Source organism: Capra hircus, chromosome 15 (assembly GCF_001704415.2).
Source record: "Capra hircus breed San Clemente chromosome 15, ASM170441v1, whole genome shotgun sequence".
Classification (NCBI taxonomy): Eukaryota; Metazoa; Chordata; class Mammalia; order Artiodactyla; family Bovidae; genus Capra; species Capra hircus.
The window spans coordinates 6,031,168-6,054,617 of NC_030822.1; the positions used below are offsets into that span (position 1 = coordinate 6,031,168).

Below are 23,450 nucleotides of genomic sequence, written 5' to 3' on the forward strand. Positions count from 1 at the left end.
TTATGGTGATAAATGTCAGACTAGCGGTGACCTAGAGGGGACTCATGACGAAGGGGACCTGGGAGAGACCGCTGGGGTGCTGGCAATGTCCTCTGTCTTTATTTGGAGGGACATCACTTGAGTATGTTTGTTTTTAAGAACTCCATTAAGCTGTACATTTATTATTTTGCACTTTTCTCTAAATGCTGCACTGCAATAAAATTTCTTTTACTTATTTCAAAAAAAAAAAAAGAAAAAAGCATAGGTCCCAAACCATAAGATTCTGATTAAATCACTCTGGGATGGGGCCTGGGCACCAGCAGGTTTTAAAAACTCCCTTGGTGAACTTGACATGCAACCCGGCTTAAAAATTGCTGATGTAGAGCAAGGACTGGAGCAAAAGGAAAAAAAGTTAAGAAATTATTCAATACTTTGCACACTTGAGTGATTTTAAGAATCACCTGAAATGCTTGTTAAAAAATAAATTCCCAGGTCCCTCCCCTGCTGACTCTGATTCAGTAGGTTGGAGACGGGATCAAGGAATCCGTCTGTTTGACAACCTCTCCGATGTGGTTAGTTAGGGCTCTAAATTAGGGTCAGGTGGCGGCAGTGGGAAGGAAGAGCAGGTTATGCCAAGCAAAATAAAACTGGAAAAGATTAAATTTTCAACACTACTTACACTTGCTTTTATACACTTCCAGCTTAAAACCCACCAAAACAACCGAATTTGAGTATGCTTTATTAAACTGACATCTTTAACCTAAGGTGGCTTTACTTTGACTCACAGTGTGTAAACTTTGATTTAGTCATTTACTTTTGTTTCTAACTGAATCATGAGAGCAAGAGATTTCAGAAGCCTCAGAGGTTCCATTTGGTTTTGGGGTAGATCTGCTGTAGAGAATGGGTTTAATAACATCCCATGGTAAAGTCTCACTTTTTAGCCTAATTAAAAAAAAAAACAAAAAACCTTTAGTTGTATTCTCAAAGAACTTACAAATTCTGCTTATGTCCTTTAAAGCATGAAATATGCAGTAACACAAGTACCATACTTCCCTCAGTAACAAGAATCATGATTTTTTAATTTTAAATAAAAGATGGAATAACTTTTTTCTCTTGAAGACAGGCAAAATGGAACTTAAAGAAACTTTCCTCCATCTGTTAAGGCAATGAAAGAAGATAGAAAATCACATATAATTGCGATGCATTCTTAAACCTTAACTCATTTGATCACATTCTGGGCTAGGAATTTATACACTGACCTCAGAGACTGAATGACATAAAATATATATGTGTTCATTAAGCACCAGGGAGAGAGAACTTGATGCTAATGGCAAGATCACTTGGTGAGAGTCAGAAGACTGGGAGACTTGAGGCTTCAATTTATACCTGTGTGATAGGGGATGCATGCAAGGAGTTTTTATTTATTTATTTATTTATTTTTCTTTAAAAAAATTAATTTATTTATTTTAATTGGAGGCTAGTGGTTTTTGCCACACATTGACATGAGTCAGCCATGGAAGCAGGAGACTTAAACCAGGAGACTAGAGCTTTTACAGAGACACTTGTAAGGTTCTACAGATGTTTAATATTAATACTTTTCTTGTTAAAAAATATGCCTTTCTTTAAAATTTATAAGAAAAACAAGATGTACACTAAATAGGTTAGTACAAATTTTTAGATATGGGCTCCACCAACCTGCGCTCTCAGGTTAACTCCTCCTGGAGCTTCTCCATAAACGTATGTGTAGATGGCACGCTGGTAGACGTGCCACTGAGGGGGAAGCTTTTCATCTGCTCGGGTCTTTTCCTTTTCTTTTCAACCCAGGACTACATTAGTATAAGGGCTATGATTACATAAAATCTTCAGTGCCACCGGATGAGAGTACAGATGTTACCACCCTCTCCTTGTTCCTATATGATGCGGTCACGGACCCAAACAAAGTAGATCTATTATCCCATAACATGGCTGGATGGAGAAGGCGACGGCACCCCACTCCAGTACTCTCCCCTGGAAAATCCCATGGACGGAGAAGGCTGGTGGGCTGCAGTCCATGGGGTCGCGAAGAGTCGGACATGACTAAGCGACTTCACTTTCACTTTTCGCTTTCATGCACTGGAGAAGGAAATGGTAACCCACTCCAGTGTTCTTGCCTGGAGAATCCCAGGGACAGGGGAGCCTGGTGGGCTGCCGTCTATGGGGTCGCATAGAGTCAGACACGACTGAAGCGACTTAACAAAAACAACAACATAGCTTGATTACTATAAAACAGAAGTCTTTAAATGTTAACATGCTAACAAATAAAGTGCGATAGATGTAGTCATTTTTGTATCGGGACTGGAAAAGCAGGATCAGGAAAAAACTTATAGCATAGTGGATCATAGGAAACACAGGCCCTGCAATGTCATCGGATGCTGTGTAGATAAGCACTAGCAGTGAACATCATGCAGGCAGATTTCAAAACTCTATTGGATAATGTACAAATTGATACATACTATTAATTTTATTAGGATGAGGCTTTTAAATTAGGCCTTTCAGAGTTATCTGTAGATGCATCAGTAGTGATACTGGGATTTATTCTTTTGCACTGAAGTTTTCTGACTGTGTAAGTTGTTGAAATAATAGTCAAATAAAATAGAAAATTACTCCTATTTCTGCCTTATGTATATCCATTAAAGTTTATCAACTTGGAAATCTTACTAATATTTTACATAAACTGAATAGCACAATTTACATTTACAAGACTAATATACTTACAACCTCATTAGTGGTTGTAATGAGATAAAACATTAGTGATGCATCAAAACAGGATTTGGCTTCAACATGCAAAATAAAATAGATTTTTCTGTCTAAAGACTGTGAGTAGAGAGATGGCTTCCACATCAGCAGCTCAGGCTGCTGTAGCACGACACCATAGAGCAGGCGACTTAAACGACAGAAGTTCTTATTCTCACGGTTGAGGAGCGTAGAAGTCCAAGACCGAGGAGCCAGCAGGGTCAGTTCTAGTGAGGAATCAGTCCTTGGCTGTAAAAGGCCATCTTCTCACTGTTCCTTAGATGGGGGAGAGAGGCCAGGCTCTCAGCCGTCTCTTCCTACAAGCATGCTAACCCTACTGGAGAAGAGCCCTACCCTAATGACCTCACTGAATCCTAATGACATCCTGATGGCCCCTGCCTCCAAACACAGTCATACTGGGGCTTAGGGCTTCAACATATCAATCTGGGGGGACACAATTTAGTCCACAGCAGCCCCTGAGGTATCTGATCTTTCATGAAATAACACTATTAGACAACTCGTATGAGATGTTATAGATACATTTATTTTTCTCCAAACAATACAGTTTTTAAACTAGCTGAGAAAATTGTTCATTGAGTCCTCCAAAGTGATTACTCACCAATTAGGCAAGAAAATCAGCTTTGACACAAAAATTTACTATCACTACTTTTTCCTTTTTCAGTTGCGCTGCACATTATCCACAATAGCCAAAAGGTGGAAACAACCCAAGTGGCTACCGACAGATGAAGGAAAAAACATGAACTCTACACAGTGGAATATTATTCAGTCACAGGAAGGAGTGAAATTCTGATACTCACTACCACATAGATGAACTGGGAAAAGTCACGCTTAGTGGAATAAGTCAGACACAAAGAGACAAACACTGTATGATTTCACTAATATGTGGTACCTAGAAGTCAAACACACAGAGACAGAGAGTAAAACAATGGTTATCAGTGGCTGGAGGAGGGCAGAACGGAGAATTATGTTTTAATGGGTAAAATGTTTTATTTTGGGAAGATGCAGACAAGGAGCTGGATGCTGGTAATAGTTTTATAACAATGTGAATATAGTTAATACCACGGAACTGTAACTTAAAATGGTAAATTTTAGGTTACTTATATTCTACCACCAAAAGAAGATTTCTCAATTTTAAAAGTGGTTAGAATAGCAAATTTTATGTTGTGCATATTTTACTATAAAAAAAGAGAATATTAAAACCCCCCTAGACTTAGTTTCAAGATGAGAGGACTTCTAAGGGCCCTTCTAATTATGAAATTTTTTGAGAGACATCATGATAACAAGGAGAAAAGAGAAAGAATCTAGCTGAGGAATAGGATCCTAACTCCATGTTCTGAATTAAGAGTGTAACTTTACCTTTGAAGTGATTATAAAGGGACCAAGAAGTTCTAGCAATGATAGCAAATTCAAATGCCTACAGAGGCCAGGCAGGAAACGTAAGCAGGTGAAGCCAGGCAGCTGGGGATGGTGGTAAATCTGAGGCCACATGCCCTGTCTAAAGAGAGCAGCTGTACCTCCGCCCTGGCGAACTGTCTCTCTGTTGGAATGTGGTTGCAGTATTGGAAGGACTTTGCATTTTTAAGTGAAACTGAAACGAGACTTTTTTGTTAAATGTTGGCATCTAATTAAAAATACATATTTTTTTAACACAGCAGACCAAAGAAAACATACCTGCAGGCCAAAGCACGTATAGTCAGCTGACCACTAGTTTGTGTTCTCTTTCAAAGCATAAAGGCTGGACCAGAATACAAAAGAAGGGAAGGAAGTATCGCCAACCAGACCCTCACCAACGTTTAAAGCTGGCTTACAGTTCATGACATAAATCTTTTTAATCCTTGTTTAAAAGCACCAGTGGGTGTTGAATATTATTTTAAGTTTTTGGACTTCCCTGGTGGCTCGGTGGTAAAGAATCTGACTGCCAATGCAGGAGACACGGGTTCAGTCCCTGGTCCAGGAAGAACCCACAGGCCACGGAGCAGGCAAGCCGGAACTCCTGAGCCTGTGCTCTGGAGCCTGGGGGCAGCAACTACTGAGCCAAGCGCCGCAACTACTGAGCCCACGCGCCGCAACTACTGAGCCAAGCGCCGCAACTACTGAGCCCACGCGCCGCAACTACTGAGCCACGCGCCGCAACTACTGAGCCCACGCACAACTACTGAGCCCACGCGCCGCAACTACTGAGCCACGCGCCGCAACTACTGAGCCCACGCACAACTGAGCCCACGCCCCGCAACTACTGAGCCACGCGTGGAAATTACTGAAGCCGGGGCACCCAGAGCCCATGCTCTGCAACGAGAGAAGCCACCCCAGTGAGAAGCCCCAGCATCACATCTAGAGAGTAGCCCCTGCTCTCTGCGGCTAGAGAAAACCTGTGCACAGCAACCAAGATCCAGCATGGTCAAGAATAAATAAACAAAAGACATTATACTACAGTATAGCTTTGAAAGGGTTCAGTTGCTGCTGGGGCACTTCGAACATGATGTTTTAGTGTGTGGCATATATCAGATGGTCAATAAGTAGCAGGCACTATTATTTTAAATCATCTCCTACACAATACTGAAAAGTTAAATATGAAAAGCAGATATTTGAAGCCGACCCTACCCCCTAATAAAAGGGGTGATAATGTAAAGCATTCAATACTCTATCCTCTGTCTAGTGACCGGGAAATGGTGAACCTTCATGTTAAATAACAAATCACTTACATATGCTAGGTGTCAGGAATAGCCTCATAAAGGTTACAATAAGAGAAATGCACATTAAGTAAAGGATCATGCAAAAAAATATTTAGTCAGAAGCGATAATACATGATAACTAAAAAATTACAGGATGATTTGAAAAGAGTAATGAAGTCATCTAATTCAGATGAGGAAGGGTCACAGAGAAGCCCCCTTTAAGGAGCTGACCTTTAAACTAAGACCTAAAAGGATAAAGAGAGGTCAGCGACCTAAGCGGGCTGGGGAGGCTTGGGTGGGAGAGGAGTTGGTGACAGAAGCATTCCAGAAATGCTTCTGTGCCGAGAGTGACGGCCCCAGATGACCAGAACAGCCAAGAGGGGAAAGCAAATAGAGGAACAGATGAGAGGCACTGGAGGGAGAGAGGGGACAGATTCCAGGCGACACCAGCGTTCTCTCTGGAGAAAAGATTCTGAAGGAAGTAAAAATGAGAAAAGGAGAGGAAGTTAGGAACAGAGAAGAAATAAGTAAAATGGGAGCTAGGAAACAGGAACTTGAGGTTGAAGAAATTATTTCCTGGCCGTCTCGGGCTCCTGGGGAAAATGACGAGAGAATGGGCGAGGGGAGAGCTCAGAGTGAAGCTCAGAGTGAAGAGGTCACACTTCACTTTGTGTTTGTTTACAAAATTACAAAAGCAGCAAATGCTCTTTAATATTTCAAACAAGACAGCCACCCCTCTCCTGCAGTAAGCACCGTTAATCCTCACAGAATGGCTCTTTAGTGGCGAGGATGAGGATTAGTGACAAGCAGAATCAAGTGGAAGTTTGATGCAATTACACAGAGAAGTCAGACCAAAAGCTTCATCTCAACTACTGAAACGTCTGTGTGTTCACTTGAGATCACTAAACCCACCATACCATTCAATATTTTAGGGGAAAAGTAACAGGTTTTTATCATATGGTCATCAAGACCTACTGCAATCCCCCGATTCTGGGAATGTGAACTCCTTTTATAAAAGCAGGGATTTTTTTTGTCCCCCCCAATCTCTTATTGGGCTTCCCTTGTGGCTCAGGTGGTCAAGAATCCACCTGCAATGCGGGAGACCTGGGTTCGATCCCTGGGTTGGGAAGATGCCCTGGAGAAAGGAAAGGCTACCCACTCTGGTATTGTGGCCTGGAGAATTCCATGGACTATATATATAGTCCATGGCATCACAAAGAGTCGGACACAACTGAGCGACTTTCACGTTCACTTTCAATCTCTGATTATCATACCACACACTCCATGAGAGCAAGAATTTCTGTCTAATCCCAGGCACCGCTGATCATTGTTCAGTCGCTAAGTTCTGTCTTTTGTGACTCCAGGGACTGTAGCCTGCCACACATAATTTTTTTTTAGTGAATAAATACACCTAGACAATGAAGACAAAACCTCACCAAATCCAGAGTAAAACCTAAAAGGTGAAAGGGAAAATGAAAGGAAAAAAGGAGAGGAGGGATGAAATTGGAACAATTTCAGCTTCTGGCATTCATTTTCGCCTCTTCTCTCCCATACCCTACCCTCACAATAAATCTGCAAGTCCTGTCAAACCAACTCCTTAAATAACTTCTCATCTCCACAGCCACTTCCTGTTTGATTACAACCATCTCCTACCTGGTCTCTGGCTTCAGCCTCACCATCTACCTTCCATTCTGTTTTCCACGCTTGTGCCAGTGTCAGAAGTGAAAATATCACACGAATCGATAGAGTCCTACCATGTTTAGGGGAAAGCATGCATTTCAGAGGACACAGAGCCCTTTGATACTGGGGGTAGCACAGGTTCAGTCTAACAGAGTTGTTAAGAATGTGGCCTTGGTGAATGACATTATGCCGGTGGCAGGAACATGGATGGACCTAGAGATGGTCATAGCGAGGGAAGTCAGCCAGAAAAGGGAAAAGCAAATACCATAGGATATCGCTTATATGTGGAATCTCAAATCTGACACAAACGAACTTATTTATGAAACAGACTCACAGACACAGAAAACAAACTTCTGGTTACCAAAGGGGAAAGGGAGTGGGAGAGGGATAAATTAGAAGTTTGGGACTAGTAGGTATAAACAACTATACATAAAACCGATAAACAAGATCCTATTGTATAGAACAGGGAACTATATTCAATATCTTGTAACAAAGATAAAAGAAACATAATGGAAAACAGTATGTATATATGTATAACTGAATCACTTTGCTGTACATCAGAAATTAAGGCAACACTGTAAATCAACTACAATTCAATAAAAAAAAATGTGGCCTTTGTGAAGACTTAAGTGTGAATATGAGCTGTGCTACTTACAAACCGTATAGCCTGTGCAAGTCACTGACCTTCTCTCAGTTTCTTCAGGAGAAATGGGATAATAATCACACCAACTCAAGTTGGTTGTGTGAATGAAATAAATGAATACGTGAACAGAATTTCTGTTCAGTGGCTGGCACAATAAGCATTCAGCATCGTTTTCTGTTGCCACATAGTACTTCTCACCATTTCCCAAAAGAACCATGGTGTTTCATGTTATATTTGCAAAACTGCAGGAGTTTTCTGTTTAGAATGTACTCCTTTGCTCAATAGCCTTCTACTATTCCAAGATCCAGCCTCATTCTCCTTACTTCTTTACAGCTTCTCCAGCTTCTGCAGGAAGCTTCTGCAGCTTCTCCAGCCTCTGCAGGAAGGACTATTTCTCTCCTATGCAGTCACTGACTCTTACAGACTTTACAGACTTCACTGATCACTTACGCTGCATGGGGACTACTTCTAACCTACTCCGTGTCTTCCCCCGGAACGCGAGATCCTTGAGGGCAAGCATTGCCATTTACTTATCTGTATTTCCAGCATCTTACACGCCCTCCAGTAGAGAACACGTTTACATTAAAAACACAATACTGTCTCTAGTCAGTTTTCTCTGGCTTCTTCCGCATTCCTCGATCACACACTTTTAGGTGTGTGACCTAAACCAGTTATTTAAATTTCAAAAATCTCAGCTTCGTTTTCTGTGCAGAGGAGATAATGAAAGTATCTACCCAATACACAGGATTAAAAAATGAGATAAATCTACTTAATAAATATTAACCATTATTATTACCAATATTTTTATTTCTGATACTGTATTTTATATGTCTAGAAATTCCATTTAGATCTTCCTAATATCTTTCATTTATCTCCTAATCATACTCATGTTTTCCTTTACATACTTGAGTACATCTGTATGACTTAACTGTTTAAAGGTCCTAGGTAGCTAGTCCCCCCTCTCTGTCATTTCTGAGCCTGTGTTTCTACTGATTTATTTTTTCTCCCGGTTATGCGTCATATTTTCCTGCTTCCTGTACTTTTTAGTCGGATGCCAGACTTTGTGAATTTTATGTTGCAGAGTGCTGGATTTTGTTGAATTCCTTTAAGGAGTATTGAATTTTGTTTTGGTGTGCAGTTACTTGCAGATCAGCCTGATGCTTACTTAAGTGGCTGAGGACTCAGTCCAATGCCCTGTGTGGGTTGAGGTTTCTCCACTCCAACTGGTAGAACTCTGAACTAGCCTTGTGAACACGCCAGGAATCGCCTTGCCTACTGTTTTCCGGTCGGTCTTTTTCCAACCCACATGTGCACAGTTTGTAGCCAAAGACTCGAATACCTCCTTGCAGTTCTCTGGAGCTAAGTGAGCAATGTACTCCTCTCCAGTGCTTGGCCCTGCGAATACAGGCCGCCGCAGCCTCCCTAAACCCCAGCCCTCGTCTCCTCAACTCAGTAAGACCCTCATGATCTCCCAGTGCTGGCACTTGGCAACTGTCTCTCAGAGACCACAGTTCCACACTGACTGTTGGTCCAGTGTCTGAAACAGTTGTTACAGACATTTTGTCTGATTTTCTAGATGTCCTCTAGAGGAGGACACTTCCTTTAGCATCATTATTTTATTAAATAAAACATATATATTCCTTGGTAAAAGCACAGAGCTCAAAACTAAATTCTCATAAACTGTGAAAATCAACTGTGGACAAAAGCTCTTTGAGCCAATACCCCTAAATAGAAGTAAAGGTTTACTTCAGGGGAATTTCAGTCTTTGCCAGACGTGGAAAATTTAGATTAATCTTTCTGTATTGAAAGAAATACCGGTGAGAAGTCGAATGCTAAAGGCTCATTACATTTGAGTAGATCTTTTTGCTTCCAAGAGTCTAAAGTTGTCTAGATAGCAAGAGATTCACTACAGTTTTCATGAGGTTATTTGACATCCAGACAGAGGGAAATGAGCACCATTCAGTACTCAGTCATGCAGGAAGGACACTGCATCTCCGGACTTGCTAAAACCCGGGATGAAACTTTTCTTGCCAGAAGGGTCGGGGCCTTACTTTTCTACAGGTGGCTTCACTTTTAGATATGTGAGGCTGGAGCTCTGCGCTTCTCTTGCTACCTCCCAGAAGAGTTAGTTTCCTCTCAAATGATGCTAAAATATGTACTTGATGTTCTAAGGAAGTTATCTGCAGGAGAACAATATAATAGCAGCTCCATTGAGTAGGCGTCTGGCACTTGGCATTCTAATTGAAAAAATGGGGCTGAACAAATACTTCCCTTTGGAACCATGCCTCTGAGTGTTTTTGCTCATTCTGGATTGAAAACTGGGGACTGACACATTCTGGGACAGAATGATGTTCTACGGTTTCCTGGAAGAAACTGAGAATATATTAAAACTATTTAACCAAAGACCTGACATAAATGCTGTCTTTGGTGTGTAAGAAATCAGAGACTGATTAAGAAGCATGACAATAAATATCCAGCATAAAATCTAGGTCCTTTTGGTAGCACAGGAGAATTAAGGAGAATCTGGGGTCGCTTCTTTTCAGCAGCTGAATGAATCATTCCTTGATGCTGCTGCTGCTGCTAGGTCGCTTCAGTCGTGTCCGACTCTGTGCGACCCCATAGACGGCAGCCCACCAGGCTCCTCTGTCCCTGAGATTCTCTAGGGAAGAATACTGGAGTGGGTTGCCATTTACTTCTCCAAATTTCTTGGTGGCTCAGGGGTAAATGAATCTGCCTGCAATGCTGGAGATTTGGGTTTGATCCCCGGGTCAAGAAGATCCCCTAGAGGAGGAACTGACAACCCATTCCAGTATTCTTGCCTGGAGAATCCCACAGACAGAGGAGCCTGGTAGGCTACAGTCTCTGGGGTCCCAAAGAGTTGGACACGACTGAAGCAACTGAGCATGCACACACATAAAAAAATAAAGAAAAGAACACCTGTTTATAGTCCACTGCTCCATGGATCCATAAATCATGAGAAGAATTAAGGATATCTGAGGACTGTTTTCCATAGTTATCTTCATGTGCTATTTCACAAACCTACTCTAGCTATATGCACCATTCTTCAATATAGTGAGTGTTCAATATATATTTGCTGACTAGTTAAGGGACAGAGAAAGGATTAGGAAAGACAGGTTCTGGAAAGATAGGAAAGATGAAACAGTACAAAATTCACTGATACACTCATAGCTCCCAGCTTATGTAGAGATCAATGAGATAGTGTTTCTGAGCTAGTTCACTTAAAATTTCATTCACACTGATTTCTGCCCACTGGTCATTTGTAAAGAAGATGATGCTATTCTCAGTACACTGGCATGAGAGCGTAATTGAGATGGATGATCTCTAGAGTTACATGTCAGTAGTAGAAACAGAGGTCCCCTGGTGGCTTAGATGGTAAAGTGTCTGTCTATCAATGTGGGAGGCCTGGGTTTGATCCCTGGGTCGGGAAGATTCTCTGGAGAAGGAAATGGCAACCCATTCCAGTACTCTTGCCTAGAAAATCCCATGGATGGAGAAGCCTGGTGCAGGCTACTGTCCATGGGGTCGCAAAGAGTACCAGTAGAAATAGAGTACCAGTAAATCTGAGTTCTATTTCTATCTTTGCTACTGTGAAATCCTTTTGCAAGTTACACAATTTCACACTTTATAAAATGGGCACAATAATATCTACCTTATCTATTTCTTAGGATAGTGACATGATCTAATAAGAAAACAGGCAGAAAGAGTTTTAGCAAAAACGTCTCAGTGTCTATATATAAAATAGCAATAACATCAACTAGATCAGGGTAGGAAATCTTGCAAATTCAATAAAAGCAGGGAGCATACCTATTTACTTACTATAACCCCAGAGCCAGGCACATGGCAAGTTTACCAGAAATACTTGTTGAATGAATGAGGAAATCGTTTTGGCCTTCCTCTCTACTTTAAGTTAGCATTCCTATAGAAACTGTCTTAAAGGCATTCAATACTTATTTGGAAAAGCACATAATATGAAAATAGGAATAAAACCAGATCCTTAAAAACAGATGTGAACAAAGGTTTTGATATAGTCTAGATCTGAAAAGTGTAATTAAATCTATTTTAGTAGTCTAAATGTAAGAATCTAATCTAGTGTCATTTTTAAAAAAGAAGCTCTCACTAAGGGTCTTTCACACTTCACCTCACCAAAGGTCTCAATCAATATAAGACATTTTCAATTTTCTTAATATTTTCCTTGGGTTATAATCAAAAGATGCAGAACCAACAACATGCAAATTGATCTTAAGTTTCATTTGTTGTAAAATAGGAATTACAGTATCTACCAGAGAGAGACGCTGTGAAGATTAAATGAATTACTGCACATGAAACTACACTTGGATCTTAACAAGTATCGTCAGTGATGGTGATAGTATTGCTGACGGCAGTGTCTCTGATACAGACAGACAGCTCCTTAAAAGGAACGTGTTCCGAGAGCCTTGAAGAGCATGCACTAAAACAGTATTTATGCTGAGCAAAGAGAAAGAAGTTTAGAGGGAATAAAGGAAGGCTAGAAAAGAATTCAGGAAGACTTACCACCATTTTTGCCTACTGTTCGGAAGCATCTCCAGAAGGCCCGTAGGAATGATGCCCTGTTGTGAGGGGTGGCTTGGATGAAGCTGAATTCCCGGAAAAGAATATGAGTTCCCTGACATACACTGTTAAAACTGCAAAGAGAAAAAGCAAGAAATCATCACTGGACGGATAGTTACAGAAGACTGGAATTAGAATAAAAAGTCAAGAAGATATAGAACAACTGCCTGGAGAAAAATCTTTTCTCCAACAAAACTCTGGACTACAGCTTAGACCAAGTCGCTCTATGAGGAATTCTCTCCACATAACTATATCTCTTTGGAAACTCTTGGTGTCCGATTCCTCTGAACGCTACCTCGTGTGTGTGTGTGTGTGTGTGTGTGTGTGTGTGTGTGTGTGTTTGCGTACACACACTAAGGAAGCTTTAATCAGTTGTTGGAACATCTCATATAGAGGGAAATCTTTGTCTTTAGCGGGATGATGCTGGCACTCATATCTTTTTGGAGAATACGTCTCCCTCTACCCCATTTGAAATTATGTTTCCTGGCCTGGCGTGCTGCGATTCATGGGGTCGCAGAGTCGGACACGACTGAGCGACTGAACTGAACTGAACTGAACTGAAGACATTCTTTTTATCTTCTCTCTGGCCTCTATCTGGAGAAAGAAATGGCAATCCACTCCACTATTCTTGCCTGGGAAATCCCATGGACAGAGGAGCCTGGCGGGTTACAGCCTATGGGGTTGCCAAAGAGTGGGACACGACTGAGCGGCTAAATAACTGACCTATATTAGGTGCTTTAAGAACAACACGGCTTATGGAAACACAACTGGATTGTCTGTTCCAGTTTGGGCGTGGCGTTGTAGACCTCTCTGACAATAACCTTAGAGGAAAGTCCACATGCCAAAGATATAAAAAGTTCCAGACAGACACTACAGGCAAATAAGGAAAACAAGGGTAGAAAGTGGCCCCTGAATGGGAGTATGAAGCAAAGCCCCAGGGCCCAAGTGAGTCATTGTTTAAGCTGGGCTGGGGAAGGGGAAAAAATACACTCCATTGGCTTTGGGTTCTTCTGCCAAAGAAATAAAGGCTGTAGAGCCTGGCGTAATCTAAAAATGGAAAATCCACCAAAGAATAGGCAATTATCCAGTAATCATCACTACCAAAGACAGACTTCTGGTTCCAGAAAACTCCTAAAGTCCCTGACAAATAAATCATGAGTGGAAAATATGTTAATCTTTGTAGAGAAGCAGACATTAGCTGAAGATGGCAAGCAGTAGAGGGATAGTGGGATTCCAAATGCCACTTTTCATTTGTTTATTTAAAGGGGGAAAATATTCCGAGTCTCCGTACTGAACAGGAAAAAAACATCAGGAGCCATCTAATCCATTTTCCTTTTCCCTGACCAAGTTTAGAGGGAAGTGTCTAATCTGTCTTTAACATGGAGCATATTATCACTTGGGATAAAATTAGCCTCTTTCTGTTAAGATTAACATCACTGTATGAAAAAGAAAATTACATGCCCTTCTTTCCGTATGGAAAACGAGCCTAGAACTCTTACTTCTAAGATACTGTGAGGAAGTATGAGGACAACATCTGGCAAAGAATTAGAAGAGAGAGTTTTAAAAAGCAACGAAAGTGTTAACCTGATTATGCAGTTTGCAGCGCTGTTGTCTTGAGTAAAGGAAAATGAAAAATAAAGCAAATGAGCTGTTACAGGTAAATGGAGGGGGCCACATTTCCAGCAAATGGAGTCTAGCAAATGATAACATTTTAGCCTAAATTTATGAAGCTACCCAGCAAAGAATTAGTCCCAAAGTGTACTGCACACCCCTCAAGGGAGACAAGCTGGTGTCTAGGTCATGGTCTAGGCTAAAATGGAACTAATACTAGTGAAATTCTATTCTTCATGTAGCTTTTAAAAAATAGCTTTTTTAAAACCAGGGAGTAATTTACGCATTGAAGAATCTAGCTGAGCCTCATTTACAGATGAATACAAATATACACAAGAACTTATAGGAATTTTATACAACAGGGCAAGTCAGATAATACTGAATATAAAAAGATTTAGAATCGTGTTTACACTACCATCTTTAGATAATTCATACCAATAAAACTCACATTTAATTAAAAATAAAAAGAAGCAGGAATTAGCGAGGCAGCTGATCAGTATGGAGATCATAATCACTACCTAAGGAGTTAACAGACAACCTTAACACAGCCAGTGAAGTTCTTTTAGATAAGATGGCTGTAAAGAAAAAGCAGAAAACACAATTACTCCAAACTTCACTGTTTTTCTTCAACCTGAAATATCTTTTTCCTACCACCCCCACCTCTTAAATTCTATCCAATCTTTTAGGACCATCTCAAATACCATGTGCATGAAGTCTTTTCCTGATTCCACCACCACAGCCAATTCCCATCATACATCACTTGCAACTCTCTTGATGATACTCACAATTTGCTGCCTTGTTTTAAGGTGACTGGGTTTATATCCTCTATTACATTCTATACAGTAATCAATTGGTTTGTACTCATCTTTGTCTCTATTGCATTACCTAACATGTAGTAGATATGGCTTAAGAAAGATAAGAAAAAAATAGATGAATGATACCAGGAAGAAAGCATCAGGATTTATGTTTGTAGCCAGCCACACTAGTGATACTGAAAGTCAACATCCTAGATATTTTTATTTATTTATTTATTTATTTTCTATGATCTTTTTAAAAGCCCAGGACTTTGGTCTGATATTAGTGTTGTAATTCTGCAATACTAGCATTTTTTTCTGATTGGTATTTGCCTGGCATATTTTTTCCATGCTCTCTGGCATATTTTTTCCATGCTCTCAATTTCAATCTTTTTGCTAATTTTAAAAAGGTAAATATTCGGATTTTGTTTTTTTACCCATTTTACATTCTATGTATTTTGGTGAGTTTTTAAAATAAATATTTGATCAATCTCTGCCATCTTATTTTGTCTTTTCTCTGAACTGTTATTCTTTGACTTTCCCCACCTCTTTTCCTACTTTTTGGTATGCTAGCAAAGTTTTTAAAAAGCATCACCCATCCCATTAGTTTGGAAGCTATGACAGAATCTGTAATCTTTTACTATTTCTCTTAAATTTAATACACATATTTAGCTGAACATTTTTTAAATATAGAATTAATCATCTTTATCAAAACTAGGGCCAAAAAGTACACTTATTAGCACTCTTCTAATCTTTGGGTATTATTTTCTAGAATTTGAATTCTACCTTTTTTAAATTGAAAAACTTTATTATGGTAAGATAAAAATATTAATATTTATCATTTTAACCATTGATAATACTTCTCATTTTAAACATTGTAAAGTGTACAATTCAGTAGCATTAAGCATATTCACAATCCTGGGTAACCATCGTCACTCTCTATACCCCAAATTTTTTCATCATCCCTAATTAAAACTTTATATCCATTTAAAAAACTGACTTCCTGCTTCTATTCTTCTCCTAGATTCTGGTAGCCTCTATTCAACGTTCTGTCTCTATGAATTGGCCTATTTTAGGCGCCTCATTTAAATGAAATCATACTTGTCCTTCTGTTTCTGGATCTTTCACTGTGTGTTTTCAAGGTCCATCCATGTTGTGGGAGACATCAAATTTCATTCCATTTTAAGGCTGAATAGTATTCTACCGCAGGTATATACCACATTTTGTCTGTCCACTCATTTGTCAATGGACACTTGGGCTGTTTCTACCTTTTGACTGCTGTGGAAAATGTGGCTATGAACTTGGGTGTATAAGTATCTGTTCATGTCTCTGCTTTCCATTCTTTTGCATCTATGCCAAGAAGTCTGCCTCAAAGAGTAGTTCTATGTTTAATGTTTTGAGAAAATACCAAACTGTTTTCCACAACGCTAGCACCATTTTACACCCTCACCAGCAGTGCACAAGAGTTTCAGTTTCTCCATATTTTTATCAACATCAGTGATCCTACCACCTCTTTTTTTAATCACCCTCTTAGCAGGTGTAAAGTGGTATCTCGCTCTGGTAGATTTGCACTTCCCTAATGCCTAATGATGCTGAACATCTTTTCATGTGCTTATTAGCCATCTGTATATCTTCTTTGGAGAAACGGTTATTTAAGCTCTTTGTCCTTTTTTTTTTTTGAATTGTCTTGTTTATTTTTTATTGTTGTTGACTTGTAAGAGATCTTTACATAATCTGAATACGAATCCCTTATTAGATACGTGAGCTGCAAATATGTTCCCTCTTTCTGTAGGTTGTCTTCTTACTTTCTTGATAGCATCTTTGATGTATAAAAGCTTTTAATTTTGATGAAGTCTGATTTATCTATTTTTTCTTTTGTTCTCTGTGTTTTTGGTGTCATAGCCTTGAAACCATTGCCAAATTCAATGTCAGGATGATATTGGATTGTTTTCTTCTAAGAGTTTCATGGTTTTAGCTCTTAAGTTTAGGTCCTTGGTGAATTTTGAGTTAATTAATCCAAAACACGCTTTCTACCTGCATAAAAATGCACATTCTCATTAATTTGTCACTGTATTTAATGAAACTGAAATGTTCTTTAATAGTCATGAATCTTGAGAACAATTAGTGATTACTAGAGGGGAGAGGCAGAGAAGGCAATGGCACCCCATTCTAGTACTCTTGACTGGAAAATCCCATGGACAGAGGAGCCTGGTGGGCTGAAGTCCATGGGGTTGCGAAGAGTCAGACACGACTGAGAGATTTCACTTTCACTTTCAACGTTCATGCATTGGAGAAGGAAATGGCACCCCACTCCAGTGTTCTTGCCTGGAGAATCCCAGGGACAGGGGAGCCTGGTGGGCTGCCGTCTATGGGGTCGCACAGAGTCGGACACGACTGAAGCGACTCAGCAGCAGCAGCAGCAGCACAGGGGAGAGAGGTGAGGGGGGTAAAATAAATGGATAGGATTCAGATGTATAACTACAAGGTATAAAGTAAATAAGTTACAAGGATGCAATGTACAGCACAGGGAATATAGTCAATATTTTATAATAACTTTGTTTGAAGTATACTCTATAAAAATATTGAATTATGCTGTACATATGAAACTAATATAATATTGTAGGTCACCTATACTTTAATAAAAATTAATAAATAAATAAAATTGGATCACAAATTTTGGAAAAAAAAAAAGGTCCTCAAGCTTACCTGTAAAATCAAACGCAAAAGTTCCTAAAAATAATCTTAAAAGGGCATGCAAAAGTATACCAGATGCCTGCCTCAAATGGAGTTCTCCAAAACCATTATTTGAACTTCATTGAGTAAATTCTTTCATTTTCTTTAAGTTTTTAGTTTTATTCCCTTGAGATTTCATGTTTTTCTACTGTGAAATAATTTCAAATTTACAGGAAAGTGACAAGAGTAGCACAAGGGATTCCTGAATACCCCTCACCTCGATTACCTGAATGTGAATATTTTACCACATTCGCTCTCCCTACACCGTTCTTCCTTTCTCAGCCTCTACCACACCCACACACGCATGTGTACATATATATTATCACACCCACACATGCATATGTACATATATATATACACATATTTCAGAACTAGTCAAGAGCAACTTGTGGACATGATGTGCCTTTACCCCTAAACACATTATGTATTTCCTAAAAAATAGGCAGTTTTCTTATGTAACAATAATACAATGAACAATACAATACCATTGATATAACACCTTATTTTATATAATAAAACTGATATAATACTTTTATCTGCTCTACAGACCTTATTAAGATTTCACCAACTGTTTCAATAACGTCGCCTTTACAGGAAAAGAGAATTCAAGACAAAACATTGCATTCAGTTGTCACGACTTTTTAGTCTCCTTTAACTGGAAACAGTTCCTGGGTCTTTGTATTTCATGACACTGACATTTTAAGAGCACAGGTTTTCCTCCAGTTGGGGTTCGTCTGCTGTTTCCTCACTACTAGGTCCAGGTTATACTCTTTTGGGAGGATTATCGCAGAAGTGATGCTGGGTTTTCCTAGTACATCATATCAAGAGGCACTTGCTGGGGGTTAATCTAATCACTGGTGATATTAACTTAGATTATTTAGGTAAAGCAGTGTCTGCCAGGTTCACCCACTGTAGAGTGGTGAACTCATCCTTTGTAATGAGTAAGTCTTGTGGGAAATATACTGTGACTCTTCAAACCTTCATTTACTACTTTCAGCATCTAATGACAATTCTTGCCAGAAGCAATAAAAATTATGATGGTTTTGCCGAATGGTGATTTTCTGCCTAATTACATCATTTCGTCTACATTTACAAGTCTGTTTTCTATACTAAAGAATAGGTAGATGTATATATTTTTATTTCCTATTCTTTCTTATGCTAAAGTTAGCATAATATAGGTGTTCTTTTGTCTGAATCTGATGACTTCTTTTTAAGATGTCATGAATAAAAAGTTCAGGAACTCTCTGGATCTTTGCGAATAATTTTTAATCCTAAAAGGTATAAAGCAAATTTATTAAAATGAAATTGTCTGAGGACAAAAGTCTCAAATTGATTTTAACAAGAAAATAAATTAATTAAATTTCAGTTTTACCATTTTATTTGCTTACTATTTAATTAATTCTAGAGTAACATATCAAAAAATACAGCAGAAGCTGTTTAAAATTAATGACCTTTATAACCAGACATTTGTAAGTATGTTAAATAGTTTTGATACAATTTCAAAAAAGTCAACAGACTTCTATTAAGTGGTATCTGTTTTCTCCAGAAAAACTAAAGAAGTTCTAAGGATTCATTTATGATATCAATTTCACATAAATATCTTAATTTTGAATATTAAAAAGCAAAAGGTTAGAACTGATTTAAGTTACTTTGGCTAAGTAGTCAGTAACTCAAGGACTACCAAAGGAAGAATTAAATATAAATGTAATCATAGTAGATTTATATACATAGCCATTCACATTCTATCTAAAGAAACATTAAAGAGCAAAAGGACCAAATTAAAATATTCCACCTCATGTTCAATGTGCCAAGAGGCAAAAGTTCAAAGCTTCTATAATACTTCACACCTTCCAGATACTCTTTGCTCTTACTCAAAACGAAAATGGCCAATGAGTCTTGACCTACACAGTTAAATTGGATTGCAACAGTTCCGTCTTCTTAGGCCAGTCACGGATCTCCTTTTTTTTCTCTCTAAAATCAGGCTAGCTCATTAGAGTATATGATCTTCTGTTAGAATTGGAACTGCCGTTTGCTGTTTTGAGATGAGTTTTATTTGCAAGAAATCCTAAACAGATCTATCAAAGAAGCAATCTATGAGAACAGATCACACCCAATTATGCAGCACAAACTGGCCACACCAAGGTGATAAATATATAGGGTGTAGATCAACCTCTGAAAAATAAATAAGATCAGAGATCCAAAATACTTTAGAAAGAATCATGATTTAAAGTAACCCTTTACTGTTTCTGGAAGCAGAAGGAAAAAATATATTCCCTATAGAGGGAATAGAGAAGAAACCTTTTGTGGCCTATTTCCCACTATCAAATTGGCAAGACTAACAGACTGGAGTTCTGTTCTGCAAAAAGTCGCCAAACACTAAAGATATATTCCCGTGGTGTGATTTGGTCCCCTGAACTAACTATGCCTGTGTTTGTTCTTTCCCGCCTTATGAAATTCAGATGAAGCCTAAAGCCCTTAAATGTTTTCTTTCCATTGCTTTTCTGCTATAGAATTTTGCAATGCCAACTTATGAGAGAAGTCAGTGAAGCATGTCAGCGTGGTCTACGTTGCAGTTTCGACAACACACTTGAGCAGAAGTTGTCTCACACCAATTTCTTTCACATAATGCTACAAAGAAATTTCTGCACAAAAGTTGACTGCAGAATTTCTAAAAACTTCTAACTCTCTCCTGGGCTGTTATAATCTATTGTTCAATATACAATATACTCACAACAGGAAAAAAAAATTAATGAACAATATGATTCTGTGTCCACAGGGAAATCCAACCAAGTGTGTCTTTACTGCACAGTACATGTGGAATAGGCTCTGCCCTGTTCATGCATCAGGTGAACTGGCTGCAGGGCCTCTTCTCTGTTGGGCAGGAAGATGTAAGTGTCAGCAGCATAGGAAATGGAAATCCACCGTGCTGCAGGCGGGTGTCCACCATCCTCCTCATCTTCTCATTCGCAGCTAAATTAGGAGTAGAGTATCTGAGATCACTGGCTTCTAAACAAACAAACGAAAAAATCTCCGATTGAGGAAGAAATTCAACAGGGACTAATCGATCTTCAGTCCCTGGTGAACCAACCTGTGAGACCTGAGCTGCCCTTGTGTTGGATGAGAGCAGTAATCTCTGCAAGAGCGGAACCACTGAATCAGAAGCTTATCAGTTCACTCTGAAGACTTAGCAGTGGCATTTCATACCAGGATTCTTTTTTTTTTTTTCCCTGCCTGACTGAGTAATCCTCGGCAGCAGAGTTAGTTTTCAGACCGTGATATCAGTGAGATCACATCGAACTGCATTATGAAGAGAAAAACTCATGAGACGGCCTCGTAGGCACCGAGAGCTGTGCAAAGATCTGCAATGGGAGGCATAAGCAGCGCCGGGTTTTCTTTCCTCAGTTACTTCGCCAAGTGCTCTTCTGTCACCAAACTGCAGAAAGAATCTACTTCAAGCCGTGGATTGTGCCACTCTGGGCATCTGATGCCAAGGGGAAAGGAGAGTGTTTCTACACAGGGTGATGCCTGAGCAAATTCTCATGCTGCTTCTCTGAAAGTAAACCACTCTCCACTGGATCTTTGTTTCTAATTCAGTAAGGACCCCCTGCCAGAGTTAAAAAAGAAAATGTTCCAAACTCCCTTTTCAAGTATTCCAACTTCAAAACTTATTGCAGAAGGCCTGGTATGCTACAGTAAACTCCCAATTGCATATAAACTCCTTACTCACTTGCATTAATGGAGAAGTAAGATGATTCATTAACATCTGTTACTGTCTGTGGTAAGTGTTAAGGAACATTACTTTTAAATGGTTGTTTACTTCATACGAGTAGAAACAGGCAAATACATGTAACTCAGGAGGGAAATCAATGCACAGAGCACCAGGAGACAATTACTAAATACATACTCTTTATAGCATGTTAGAAATTTAAATTATAAAAAGACAATGTAGCAATTTAGAAAATGATTTTCATACATGATAAAAAACAGGAAATAAAGTTGTGAGTACTTTATATTTTAGCTACATTATAGTAGGTCTACAATAAGGAAAATGATTTAAAAAATTAAAAGGCAACTGTATTTACTCATTGTATTAGGGTTGTTGACTTCTGATTGATTTCTTTCTGTCTTCCATATATTCTGCAAGTAATGTAGTAAAGACATTTTTTTAACAAGAGTTACCATAGATCTCTAGTTTTCTTTATTTCTACTTGGTCTCTAAATAGAGTTCTTGATAACAGAACGTCCAGGAGCTTGTCTAACTTCACGTGAAATTCAGAGTAATTTTGTTTTTACGATTTCTCGGGGGAAATGTCTCCTACCCGTAGAGGAACATTTTCTGGACAGAGAATGCTCCTCTTTAGAAAGCTGCAATATTTCTGTCAGCCTTACCTCGTGTTCCACGTCATATCTCACACATTTTCCTATGTGGTCTCTAAACCTGTTGTCTGTTGTTTCTCTCTCTTTGGCCCTATCTTTAAACCTCTGTATCTCTTTTATCAACAGGCTCATCCCATCTGTACTACTTTTTTCGCTCAGTCATGTCCGACTCTTTGCGACCCGATGGACTACAGCCCACCAGGCTCCTCCATCCATGGAATTCTCCAGGCAAGAAGCCCGGAGCGGGTTGCCATTCCCTTCTCCAGGGGATCTTCCTGCATTGCAGGCAGATTCTTTACCAGCTAAGTAGCCACGGGAAGCCCTCTTTTCTGCTGCTGAAGTTAAATTTAGTGCCTCAGGTAAGGCTCTCCTTAGTCACCCTCAACACATCCTGCTGTTCCTCTCTTCACAGTGTTTACTCTCTACGCCCGGACCTCAAAACAGCTTTCATCTGTTTTACTGCCAGATAGCAAATCATATTCTCATCTAATTTCTTGTCAATTTTCTTCTTTAGCTTTTTCAACTCAATACTAATTTCCTTCCAGGTTTTCTCTACCCATTGCAAGTCTGAGCTTTGTATCAGTACAACAGTAGACGACATTTTAAGGAATATTCTACTTTCTGCCTACAACTATAAGGTTTTCTTCTTTATCATCTTTCTATTCTCATTAGGATCTAAAGACCCAACCCTATTTTTATGGGTCCCTTAAATGTTAAAAATACTTCCCTCCACCCCATTCAAGAGCTGGAGGCATTACATTTATCAGCTCTCTCGGTTCAAAGCCAGCAAGTAATTCTCAAACCATCATCCTTTGTTCTTGTTCAAGATGATATGAATTAAGCTGAAAAAAAAAAAAGCTTCATAGAAATGCTTTAGTCATAGGACAAAGTCTTTCTTGGATTTGATCATAATTCAAAATGAAAATAAAGTTGAAGGGGAGTTGTGATGCAGGGTTTGCTCTGTTAGAATCACATACATCAGGCTTGCAGCTGCTGATCCTGTTTTCTTCAGGGTTATCATCTCGTCTCATCATGTCTTGCATTACGTTACTACCACTATTTCCAGTTATCTTCTTTGTGTTATTTTTTGTTTTATCTCCAAAGTTGGCCTTACTTTTCAGAAAATAAATGCAGTTTCTTTTGGTATGTATACTTATCTTTAAAAGCTGCTAGTTGACTCATTTATACTTTAAAAATACTCATTTTCCTGACTTTAGGTAAACGTTATCTTGTGTTCTTTTACTTTTCCAAATTCAAGTCCATTCTTTTTAATTTTTTTGCATTACCTGGGAACTCCTAAAATGAGAGAGCTCTAGGCACACGTGACTAAAGCAGTCTTGGTGATTCAGTGGTCTGTGATGGAAAGAAGTCGGTTTCTTCCTGATACCTTTATAAATATCCTTTCAAATGTTCTTATAAACTTATCAGATTCCAATATCACTTTGACTTACTTTATTTCCAACAGAGAATTTTATTTCTAAAGATACATGAGGAAAGAACTCTAGATAGTAGGTAGGGTCTTACACAAAGCTTTGTAAACACATGAGAATCTAATGTGTC

At 39.1% G+C, this 23,450-nt stretch overlaps 1 protein-coding gene across 3 annotated transcripts in view; it reads right to left on the reverse strand.

Annotated features, from left to right (window-relative positions):
• The window catches only part of C15H11orf49 (chromosome 15 C11orf49 homolog), a 211,255-nt gene that overhangs the window by 107,216 nt on the left and 80,589 nt on the right, over positions 1–23,450 (reverse strand). For all 3 annotated transcript variants that reach the window (XM_005690160.3, XM_005690159.3, XM_013969851.2), the window contains exon 3: positions 12,319–12,449. In XM_005690160.3, the coding sequence (XP_005690217.1) occupies positions 12,319–12,449 (131 nt within the window). The remainder of the gene's footprint in view (positions 1–12,318; positions 12,450–23,450) is intronic.